Source organism: Trachypithecus francoisi, unplaced genomic scaffold (assembly GCF_009764315.1).
Source record: "Trachypithecus francoisi isolate TF-2019V2 unplaced genomic scaffold, Tfra_2.0 Lachesis_group11, whole genome shotgun sequence".
In the NCBI taxonomy this organism is placed as follows: Eukaryota; Metazoa; Chordata; class Mammalia; order Primates; family Cercopithecidae; genus Trachypithecus; species Trachypithecus francoisi.
In genome coordinates this window covers 69,936,328-69,948,767 of record NW_022681456.1, presented here as the reverse complement: position 1 = coordinate 69,948,767, position 12,440 = coordinate 69,936,328, and the positions used below count along the sequence as shown (strand labels likewise).

The 12,440-nt window shown below is 40.1% G+C and overlaps 1 protein-coding gene across 2 annotated transcripts in view; it reads left to right on the top strand.

Moving 5' to 3' along the window:
- SRGAP1 (SLIT-ROBO Rho GTPase activating protein 1) overlaps window positions 1-12,440 on the top strand; it is a 326,848-nt gene that overhangs the window by 290,604 nt on the left and 23,804 nt on the right. For both annotated transcript variants that reach the window (XM_033221401.1, XM_033221400.1), the window contains exons 17-18: window positions 1,801-2,025; window positions 5,862-5,941. In XM_033221401.1, the coding sequence (XP_033077292.1) occupies window positions 1,801-2,025; window positions 5,862-5,941 (305 nt within the window). The remainder of the gene's footprint in view (window positions 1-1,800; window positions 2,026-5,861; window positions 5,942-12,440) is intronic.

The window sequence follows — 12,440 nt, the reverse complement described above, 5'->3', positions numbered from 1 at the left end:
GCCTAAACCATTCACAAATGACAGTAGCAACCCCTTTGTACATTCATCACCACTAGAAATAAGCCGTCTCTAGAGAGATAGGTTTAAACTATGTTTAGGCTAGACGCTGTACATTTTTACCTTTAAGGAAACACAGTCACTCAGGCAGTTTTAAAAATCCAGAGGCTTGCCTGTTCCCGCCTCACCACCACCACCACCACCACCACGACCACCACAATACCCCAGGATGGAGTACCTTGCGTTCCTACTGGCCCCCTCCATACCATTCCTACCAAATCTTCCTGACACACCTGAACAAAATCCACTGTGCACTAATAATCCATAATGGACTAGGAAAGCAGTCTGTTAATTAAGAAAGTTCTCAAAACCTGAACCTAACTCATCGTGCATCTCAGAAGAATGGCAAATGCACCATGGGTGTTGCTGGCATTGCTTCCAGTGGTTCTACCCAGAGGCCCTCTGGCTGGTTGCACCTGCCTTCATGCAGACACAAGGGTCCAGCCTCTAAGGTAGGATGCTTGGGATGGGGATTGTGAAAAGAGAGATAAGCTATTATTTTACTGCAAAATCAAAACTTGGAAATAACATTTTTACATCAAGTTTTTGTTTGCAAGCCAGCACTAAAGACCCAGAAAGATTAACTGTGTCTGTCTCCACTGAGCTGAAGTATGTCTTTTGGAAATTAGGCCATTCTTATTCAGAATCTCCATTTTCAAGATTCATCCATTTTCAAGATGATCTGTAACATGATCGTTTACTCTTATTGTGAATTTTTTAAAATATTGTGTGTTTGAGAAATGGCAGAAGGGAAAAACATATGTTAGCTGTGGAAATTATGCTTTTGTATTTTCTACTTTCTAGACTATCTTATTTCCAAAAAAAAGGGTAAAGTATGTCATGTGGTATCTCCGTTTCTTTGTATCTGTCATCATCTCACAAAGGTAGTTGAGTCTCCCTTTTCTCCTTCCATTTGTCATATGTTCACCTGGATTTTACATTTCCTTTCAAGACTGACATTCTATACACTGAAAGATAACATATCTAAACTCTCCCTAGAGCAGGGAGCATAGCAATAAAGAGCTGGCTTATTTTGAATCACTGTGAAAATATTTCACAAATACCCATTGAATAGAATGTAGAAATTAGTACTAGACAACTGGAAATCTCCCCTACAGTTTGCAAGCCTTGCATAGAGTAAGAGAATTGAAGATTCTTTTCCCCTTTTCTTGTATTTATAATGGCTTCTGTGACACTGGTTGTCACCTAGCATTGATTGTCTTACCCAAAAGCAGATTATAAAGCCTGGAGTTATTTGCTCCTTTCAGTAGTTACAAAGAAAAGGTTCTTTGTTTTCTTCTAGGCTTTCCCCAAGATTTATAGGAGAAAACTAAAAATCTGAGATATATTTGAATGGAGAGAAGACAATTTTAAAGACATCTATAAAGCTTTATGGAAATCCTTACTGTGTATCCCAAGTTTACTTGAGGAGCATTTAGAGCCTGACTGTCGAATTTGCAAATAAAACTCGTTTACGTGATCCTGTTCTCCATTGTAGTGAATATTATATTAAACCCCCTCCTGACTTTGAAAAATGCAACTTAATTAAGCAAATAGGACTTAGAATCCCCTCTCAGTTTCTACTTAGTTAAGGTCATAAGTCATTTCACTTTCTTTGGGATTTGCTGAGCCAATTTAAAGTTGAAGTATCTTACTAAAGTATTGAAGTGTCTTATTATTAAACATGTATGCCCTTTTCTTCTCTTTGTTCTTTTATAACTCCTTTCTTGTTTCCTTTTGTAGTCTATCACAGTACAGCGATGAGAATATGATGGACCCTTATAACCTGGCCATTTGCTTTGGCCCAACATTGATGCCTGTCCCAGAAATACAGGATCAAGTGTCTTGCCAAGCACATGTGAATGAAATTATCAAAACCATCATCATCCACCATGAGACTATTTTCCCAGATGCTAAAGAGCTGGATGGCCCTGTTTATGAGAAATGTATGGCTGGAGATGACTATTGGTAAGTCTAAGAATTTTAGTCCTCCTCTCCCACCGAAAATTATGGAAATATAACTATCCATTTGATTAGAAGAAGGAGTTTCCTATAAGCCACCAATGCTTCCAACTTAAAAGGAAGAAGCACTAACACTTGAGATAAATTTTAAAATACTAAGACCCATGGAAACTCATATTTATCCCTCTCTTTTCTGCAAGGACTCTCATCTTTTAAATAAATCTACCCTATCATGGTTTTGATAGAGAAAAAGGGTTCTGATGTTATGTAAAGCTATGTTAACTTTTATCATTACATTAAATCAAGAAAAGATAACAGATTGACATTTTATTTTTCAGTCTAAATCAGAGGTTTTGGTTTCATATAAAATGTTTTTAAATTCTCATTTTAAAGGAGCCCTGTCAACCAAATGTGTTTTCATTCTTAACTTATTTTCATTTTCACTCTTACTAATGAATATAATTCTAACTATAATTATAGTTAGACCTCTAGGTCATTTTGAGTAAATTTATTATATTCATGTATTTTTGAGATAAAATTTTTAGCATGGCAGTATTGCCTCCCATCCCATCCATGTTGCTGCACATGAGAGGATCTCATTCTTTTTTATGGCTGAATAATATTCCATTGTGTAGATGTACCATAATTTCTTTAATCCATTCATTCATTGACAGACACTTAGGTTGTTTTCACATCTTGGCTATTGTGACTAATGCTACAATAAATATGGGAGTGCAGATATCTCTTCAATATACTGATTTCCTTTCTTTTGGATGTATACCTAGCAGTGAAGGTCATTATGTTAAGTGACATAAGCCAGGCAGGAAAGACAAATATCACATGCTCTTACTCATACATGGAGCTAAAAGAGTGGATCTCATACAGTAGAGAGTAGAATGGTGGTTACCAAAGGCTATGAAGGGAAGGGGAATAGAAAGGATGAAGAGAAGTTGGTTAAGGGCTATAAAAATACAGTTAGGTAGAAGGAATAAGATGGGTGCAGTGGCTTGTGCCTGTAGTCCCAGATATTTGAGAAGCTGATGCTGGAAGATCATTTGAGCCCAGGAGTTTAAGGCTGCAGTGAACTCTGATCACACCACTGCATTCCAGCCTGAGCAACAAAACAAGACCCTGTCTCTAAAAAAGAAAAAAAAAAAGTTGGGCACAGTGGCTCATGCCTATAATCCCAGCACTTTGGGAGGCTGAGGCAGGCAGATCACTTGAGGTCAGGAGTTCGAGACCAGCCTGGCCAACATGGTGAAACCCCATCTCTACTAAAAATACAAAAATTAGCCAGTTGTGATGGTGCATGCCTATAGTCCCAGCTACTCCAGAGGCTGAGTCAGGGGAATCACTTGAACATGGGAGGCAGAGGTTGCAGTGAGCTGAGATCGTGCCACTGCACTCCAACCTGGGTGACAAGACTCTGTCTCAAAAAACTAAAAAAATTTAGAAGGAATAAGCTTTAGTATTCAGTAGTACAGTAGGAAAATTATAGCTAACAATAATGTATTGTATATTTCAAAACAGAAGAATTGTAAGGTTCCCAACATGAAGAAAAAATAAATGTTTGAGGTGATAGATATCCCAGTTACCCAGATTTGATCATTACACATTGTATATGGGTATCAAAATATCACATGTACCCCTAAAATATGTACAACTATTATATATCAATTAAAAAATAGCAAAGAAACTTCCATTTCTTGAACCCCTATTACATCTCAGCTGCTTGGTGCACATGATCTCTTTTATTTAGCATAACCACTCTACCAAGTAAGTTAAGAAAGGCCAAGGAGCCTTCCAGTGATTACTAGTAAATCAAGGTTAGGTGTGTGAGCTTCCAAAGCACATGTGAGTCTCCTCACTCAGCAGCCTCCCTGCCCACCTCAGAAACTGCCCTGTGCAGCTGGGATTCAAGAGCAGCTGGAAATAGGTTTGTCTAAATCCCTCCTTCTGGACCCTGCTCACAACACTTTCTTTCCCATTTTCTTACCAAAGATTAAGTAGAAGTGGAATGAGTAGCTAATAATTAAATAACTGAAAGTACTTTTTTTTTTACTTGAATCATAGTATGGTCATATGCCTTAAGAAAACCGAATTGACTGCTTCCAGAAGTACTGTTTTCTAAATTAAGAACGAAACGTACTAGATTCCAGTTCTGTAGCATATTCACCAACTTTACACATGAAGTTCAATTCAAAATATTTACTTGAGTACTTACTATGGGCAAGATACTGACTGAGCTTGGCTCTGGGAAGGTAAATGAATGCAACTCAACCCTGCTAAGACACATGATTTTATTTTCATCATTATATTTGTTTTAAGGCCAGTACCAAAGGTATGGTTAGCTTTTTTTTTTTTTTTTTTTTTTTTTTGGAGACAGAGTTTCACTCTGCTGCCAGGCTAGAGCTCTGTGGCGCAATCTCAACTCACTGCAACCTCTGCCTCCTGTGTTCAAGCGATTATCCTGCCTCACCTCCCGAGTGGCTGGGATTACAAGCGTCCACCACCATGCCCAGCTAATTTTTGTATTTTTAGTGGAGACAGGGTTTCACCATGTTGGCCAGGCTGGTCTCGAACTCCTGACCTCAGGTGATCTGCCCACCTTGGCCTCCCGTAGTGCTGGGATTACAGGCATGAGCCACTGTACCTGGCCTGGTTAGCATTTTTAAATATTAGGGCTATGTCAGTAAGCTCTGCTGTCTTGTTCATTTTATAAAAGAGCGAGTTTGTAGATGTCTGGTCAGTATTATTTGATGTATTATATTCTAGGACATTTTGTGATCACTACTTTTTCCAAACAGAGTAAAAGTCCTATGATAGTGTTGCAGCTAGTAACGTATGCTTGACGGTGTCCATCTTTTTAAACATAGTGTTTTCTATGGGTACTGCTCATTTTAAACAGGAAGTCAGCAGTGTAGTAGTTATACTTGTCCCCCAACATCAGAAATGTAGATGGGCTTTTACAGTAATATTAGGTTTATATTTGTGGCCCATGTATTCCATTTATCAGCATGCATTTGAGGATTGATGGTGACAGTGTTAAGGGATAAGTTTTAAAAGAGGATAAAATCATGATTCTCATACAGATATACAATGGACATGTGTCAAGAAAGATGGCAAATATGCCACAACCAGTTCAAAGGAGACATCAAAGAACCACCAATTTATATGTAGTAAAGGAACAGTGAAATGAATTGGTAAAAACCGGTCCATCCATAAGGCAATAATCATATTCTACCAGAATTCAACAATTTGTATTTCTGTGGATAAGAATTACTTATAATGCTATCCATTTTCTACAAGTTAACTTCTGTCTTTATAGAGTTGTAAAATAACCTAGTCAAAGATGAATGTGTGTATCTAATATATATTCCCATAGGACAGCATAATCAATGGAGGCACCAGGATTCCGTTGACAGACTATGCAGTTACTCTTTTGCCCTTATAGAGTCTTATAGTTTTTGTTACAGTAGCAATTGCTCATTATTAAAATTATCTCCGGCTGGGCGTGGTGGCTCACGCCTGTAATCCTAGCTCTTTGGAAGGCCAAGGCAGGAGGATCACTTAAGCCCAGGAGTTCGAGACCAGTCCAGACAAAATAATGAGACCCTCATCTTTATAAAATATTTAAAAATTAGCCAGGTGTGGTGGCACACACCTGTTGTCCCAGCTACTTGGGAGGCTGAGGTGGGAGGATCACTTGAGCCTGGGAAGCAGAGGTTTCAGTGATCCAAGATCACACCACTGCATTTCAGCCTAGGCAGCAGTGCAAGACCCTGTCTCAAAAAAATTTTGTCTATTTTCATTTCATATGAATTTCCATTTGTATTCTACAGTGACAGCCCATACAGTGAGCACGGTACATTGGAAGAAGTGGACCAAGATGCTGGTACAGAGCCCCACACAAGCGAAGATGGTATGCTCTGCCCTTATGCTATTATAAAACCAGTCTTTATATCCCTATTGTAAACATTGTTTCCATTAAAATTTTAGAGGCAAAGCACAGAGTGGCTCCCACCTATAATCCCAGCACTTTGGGAAGCCAAGGTTGGAGGATCACTTGAGCCCAGGAGTTCAACACCAGCCTATGCAACATAGTGAGATCCCATCTCTATAAACAAAAATACAAAAAATTAGCCAGGCGTGACGATGTGCACCTGTAGTCCCAGCTACTCAGGAGGGTGAGGTGGGAGGATCGCATGAGCCCAGGAGTCCAAGACTGCAGGGAACTAGGATAGCGCCACTGCCCTCCAGACTGGGCAACAGAACAGACCCCATCTCAAAAACAAACAAAAGCTAGTAGATAAAAAAATTCATAAAATATGTGTAAGGTATAAAAAATAACATTACAGTGAAAACCAATGGAACCACCACCAAGCTTAAGAACAAAGACATATTATTTCCTTTGCACTTCCCTGATCCGACTGCTTTACTTACCCCCTCAGGAGTAACCACTGTGTTTGTGTTTTTAAATAATTTCTTGTTTCCTTTTCTATTTTCTTAAATCTTCTATAAGTGGGATCATACTGTATATATTTTTCATGAGATTTTTCTATTCAGTATTATGTTCTTGATGTTCATCTGTGCAGTTTCTTTTAGTTTGACTGTTTATTTTCCCAGTGTATAATATTCCATTGTATGTATCTATTCTGTTCTTGATGAAAATGTGAGATATTTTCTACTTGTTGCTATTAAGAACAGTGCTACTATGCACTGTTATGAACATTTTGAACATGTCTCCTATCGAAAATGTACAGGAGTTTCTCTAGAATGTATGCCTAGGAGTAAACATGTCTTCAGCTTTACTCTATACTGTCAAACTGTTTTTATGAAGACAGTTGCTACTTATAGTTCCCTAGAGAAGGGGGCATGCCGTGCCATGGGAGGCTACCTGGGGAAGCACCAGGAGGCAGAGGGAGAGTGAAGACCTTGGTGTGCTTTCCATAGGAAGGAATGGGTGAGGCAGGGTAAGCGGCTTTAGGGTTGGCTAGTTGGAATAATTTCAGCAGGCTCTGGGTCATTAGGGGATGTCCCAGGTTGTCTGGTACCTGGCCCTGGGGTGCTGAGAATAGAGCAGCAGTGGCCTGGAGTGGGAGAGCCTGATCATCAAGGTGGTGGGGTGTTGGCTCCAATGGACACGTTGGTGTTTGAAAAGTTTGCTTGTGGGTGAGTTGTTTACTATCTCCAGGAATTGGCTAACCCTAGAGGGACTGTCCCTCCAAGGTCAACAAGGCCCCAGATGTCAGAAGATAAAAGATATGGTTGATAATGTGTTTATTTATCTTTTGTAAAATTCCTATCAAGTCTTTTGCCCATTTTTCTATTGAGTTTTCTGGGCTCTTTTTGTTTGGTTTCACTTGGTTTTGTATTTACTTGTTTTTCTATTTGACATGTGAGAGTTCTTTGTGGGTCCACATCAGGTCCTTTATTGTGTATATGCTTTGCAGATATCTTCCGCTGCTCTGTAGCTTTGCTTTTCAAGTGCTTATTATATCGTTTGCTAAACAGAAGATCTTAATTTTAAAGTAGTTAAATTTATCAATCTTTTCCTTCATGGTTATTTTACTTTGCATCTCCTTTAAGAAATCCTTCGGCCGGGCGCGGTGGCTCAAGCCTGTAATCCCAGCACTTTGGGAGGCCGAGACGGGCGGATCACGAGGTCAGGAGTTTGAGACCATCCTGGCTAACACGGTGAAACCCCGTCTCTACTGAAAAATACAAAAAGCTAGCCGGGCGAGGTGGCGGGCGCCTGTAGCCCCAGCTACTCAGGAGGCTGAGGCAGGAGAATGGCGTAAACCCGGGAGGCGGAGCTTGCAGTGAGCTGAGTTCCGGCCACTGCACTCCAGCCCGGGCGACAGAGCAAGACTCCGTCTCAAAAAAAAAAAAAAAAAGAAATCCTTCTGTGTCTTGAGGTAATAAATAATTCTCCCATATTCTCTTACTTTATTTTGGTAAGAACACTTAAATGTGCAGTACCTTAGTGTTGACCATAGGTACAGTGTTATATGGCAGATCTCTAGAGCTTGTTCACCTTGCTTGACTGAAACTTTATTCCCACTTATTAGTAACTTCCCATTTTCCCCTTCCCCCAGCCTCTGGCAACTACCATTCCACCCTTTGATTCTATGAATTGGATTCTTTTAGATACCTCATATAAGTGGACTTACCTAGTATTTGTCTTTCTGTGTCTGGCTTATTTCACGTAGCAAAATGTCCTCCAGGTTCATCCATGCTGTCACATATGTCAGGATTTCCTTCTTTTTACAGTTTGAATAGAATGCCATTGTATTTACCTATATTTTCTTTATCCATTCATCTGCCCATGGACCTTTAGGCCATTTCTACCTCTTGGCTATTGTTAATAGTGCTGAAATGAACATAGGATTGCTAATATCTCTTCAAGATCCTGATTTCAGTTTTTTTGGATAAATACCTGGAAGTAGGATTGTTGGGTCACATGGTAGTTCTATTTTTCAGTTTCTGAGGAATCTCTGTACTGTTTTCTAAAGCAACCGTGCCATTTTGTATTCCCATCAGCAGTGTACAAAGGTTTCAATTTCTCCACATCCTTGGCAATGCCTATCTTTTCTTTTTGTTTTATGTTTTTTGTTTTTGAGACAGGGTCTCACTCTGTCACCCAGGCCGGAGTGCAGTGGCGTGATCTTGGCTCACTGCAGCCTGGACTTCCCAGCTCCAGTGATCCTCCCATCTCAGCCTCCAGTGATCCTCCCACCTCAGCCTCCCAAGTGGCTGGGACTAGAGTCACATTCTACCACGCCCAGCTAATTTTTTGTAGAGATGGGGTTTTGCCACGTTCCCTAGGCTGGTCTTGAACTCCTGAGCTCAAGCCATTTACCTGCCTTGGCCTCCCAAAGTGCTGAGATTATAGGCATGAGCCGTTGTGTCCAGCCAACACTTGTTATCTTTTGTTTATTTGTTTCCTAACACAGTGGGATAACCTCATTTGTGGCTTTGATTTACATTCTCCTGATGATTAGTGATATTCCGCATTTTAAAATATACGTGTTGGCTGTTTATATGTCTTCTTTGGTGCCTTATTTATTTATTTATTTAGAGATGGAGTCTGTCTGTTGTCCAGGCTGGAGTGCAGTGGCATGATCTCAGCTCACTGCAACCTCCACATCCTGTGTTCAAGTGATTCTCCTGCCTCAGCCCCACGAGTAGCTGGGACTACAGGCATGGCTAATTTTTGTATTTTTAGTAGAGACGGCATTTCACCATGTTGGTCAGGCTGGTCTCAAATTCCTGACCTCAAGTGATCCACGCACCTAAGCCTCCAAAAGTGATGGGATTACAAGCATGAGCCACTGCATCCGGCCCCATATTCTTTTAAATCCTTTAAGGTTTTGCTTTCACACGTACGTCTTTATTCCACCAGCAATTTATTTGGGGGCATGGGATGAGGTAGGGATCCATTCCCTTTTTCTTTATATGGATACATAATTGTTGCAATTATCTCAGCATTAATTGTCCTTTCTCCACAGCTCTACTTCTTTGTCATAAATGAAGTGTCTTCTTTGTGTGAATTTCCTCCTGGGCTCTATTCCTTTCTACTGGTCTGTGTGTCTGTCCCTACATCACTGTCCTAATTTTGATACCTTTTAATAAATCTTAATAGTTCATAAAGCAACACCTCTGCTTTGTAATAATTCTTGGCTCTTCGCAATTCCACTTAAATTTTAGACTCAGTTTTTCAAGTTCTTCAGACAAACAAACAAACCCTCTAAAGCCCAACTGGAGTTTTGATTGCCTTTGTATTCATTCTACATATATTAATATGGAGAGAATTGATATCTTTACAATATTCAATATTTCAGTCCAGGAACATATTTCCAGTTATTTAATGTCTCCCAAATAAACTTTTTATTCTTTCTCTGTACAGATTTTTTTCATTTTCTAACTTAAGTTTAAGGCTTAGCATTCACTTTCAACACTTTTTACTTTTTAATATAAACATTTAAAGCTGTCCATTTTCTCTTAGTACTTCTTTAGCTATATGCACAAATTCTTTTTTTATCTCTTCAGCTGTAACTAATCTGCTTTAAGCATATCCATTGAATTTTTATTTTTAAATATTCTTTCTTTTTTTTCTTTCTTTTTTTTTTTTTTTTCTGAGGCAGAGTTTTGCTTTTCTTGCCCAGGCTGGAGTGCAATGGCACAATCTCGGCTCACTGCAAACTCCGCTTCCCAGGTTCAAGTGATTCTCCTGCCTCAGCCTCCCAAGTAGCTGAGATTACAGGCATGTGCCACCATGCCTAGCTAATTTTTGTATTTTAAAAGAGACGGGGTTTCACCATGTTGGCCAGGCTGGTCTCAAACACCTGACCTAGGTGATCCACCTGCCTCAGCCTCCCAAAGTACTGGGATTATAGGCGTGAGCCACTGCGCCCAGTCTTTAAATATTATTTCTTTCTACAAGTTGTATTTGGTGTGCTTTTATATCTGCTGCTTGATCATTTTTTATGGTCTCTTGCTGTTTATTCATCAGCGCTTCCTATCAGAATATGTGTCTGATAATTTTCATATGTCTTCCCAAATTTGTTTTGTTGGCTCTCACTCATTGAGTCTTATTTTCCACTGTGTTTGTAAATTTTGTACAGATTTCTTGGAACTTTAGGCTCAGCAGAAGGTAGATTCTTCCAGAGAGGGTTTTTGGACAACACTGAATTTTTGGCTTGAGGTTTTTCAAACTACCCAGGTAGTGCAAATTTAAACTGCAAACCTACCTGAGAACTGGAATGTGGATGGGATTCTCAGATGATTTGTGTTAAGGGTTTAAGATAGATTATTTCCTTAATGGGAGTGAAGGGTGGGGGAGATGGTTACTATCTTTGGAGAGGTATTGAAAGCTACAAGGGGATAAGATTTCTAGAACTAGATGTTCTAGAACTAGAAGTGTTGTAGAAAGTTCTACAACACTAGAGTGAAGTTCATTCTGAAACTGAGGGTGTAATTTTCTGAGGATGGGGAGGAGGGGAAGAGCTTAGATTCCTAACACTGAGCAAGCCCTGGACTTAATCTCCTATGAAAAAAATTAAAAAACTTAAGGTGACCAGGCTAGAACAGTGCCCTCAAGGCAAAATCTGACTCATGTTCTAATGTTCTGCTTACCCCTCTGGGTTCCCACTTTCATTGCATTTTGGTCTTTAGTATTCTTTACTGTCTTGATAGCTTACTAATGCAATTACAAACATTGGTTGTTTGCTTTTAAATCCAGCATTTTTCATTGATTCTAGCAGGAGGGTAATTAAGTTGTCTAGTGTCCACTATCTGCTAAAAAAGAAAGTTTCTTTGTGTCTTTTTTTTTTCTGTGAGACAGGGTTGCACTCTGTTGCCCAGGCTGGAGTACACAATCTTGTGTATTGTGTATCAAGTGGCACAATCTTGGCTCACTGCAGCCTCAACCTCCTGGGGCCAAGTGATCCTCCCATCTCAGCCTCCTGAGTAACTGGGACCATAGGCATGCACCACCATGCCTGGCTAATTTTGTATTTTTTTTTAGACACAGGGTTTCCCTACGTTGCCCAGGCTGGTCTCAAACTCCTGGGCTCAAACGATCCTCCTGGGATCCAAAGTGCTGGGATTAGAGGCATGAGCCACCCATGCCCCGCCTTCTTTGTGTCTTTAAAAGTAAAATCAGTTGACATTTTCTGAACTCAATTTACAAGACATCCTGTAAAGTGAGAGCTTCTATTTCTGTGATGTTGCTCTTTTTTTTTTTCTTTTCCTTTTCTTTTCCTTTAGAGACAGGGCCTTCCTGTGTTGCCCAGGGTGGTTTCAAACTCCTGGCCTCAAGCAGTCCTCCTGCCTCAGCCTCCCAAAATGCTGGGATTACAGGCGTGAGCCACCGTGCCCAGCCTGTGATGTTGCTTTTGAAAGTCTCTGAGTCCTACTTCTGCCACCATCCTTTCTTTTGGGTTTCTTTGTTTCTCTGCATGGTTTATTTCTTTTTCACTGCTGCCTTCTCTTAGGTGTTTCCGTGCTTTCCCCAGAGGCCAGAAAAGCCAGGACAAAGCCAGCCGTCTCTCCTCCCAAACATGAATCTCACCATCATGCCATCTGCCTTTTACCTCTTGACTATAAGAGAGCTTTACCAAGTGGTCTGTGTTTAGATAACATTTTGACCATGTTCACCTGATTTTTCTGGAAAGAAAAACATTACTTACAAAGGACAGATAGATATTCTCACCCGCAGCCAACCTCCAAAGTCCTGTAACTAAATTAATAAGAGTATCAGTTATCCTTTGATTGCCGAGATACTGCATTTTTTTCTCTGTCATGGATCACTAGAGAGAGTAGCTTTTGTTTCTGAAAGACAGGCTGTCACAGAACAAAACCACAAGGACAGTGGGTAACAGATCTAGCAGGAAAAATGTCAGCAACAGCAAGGTCCC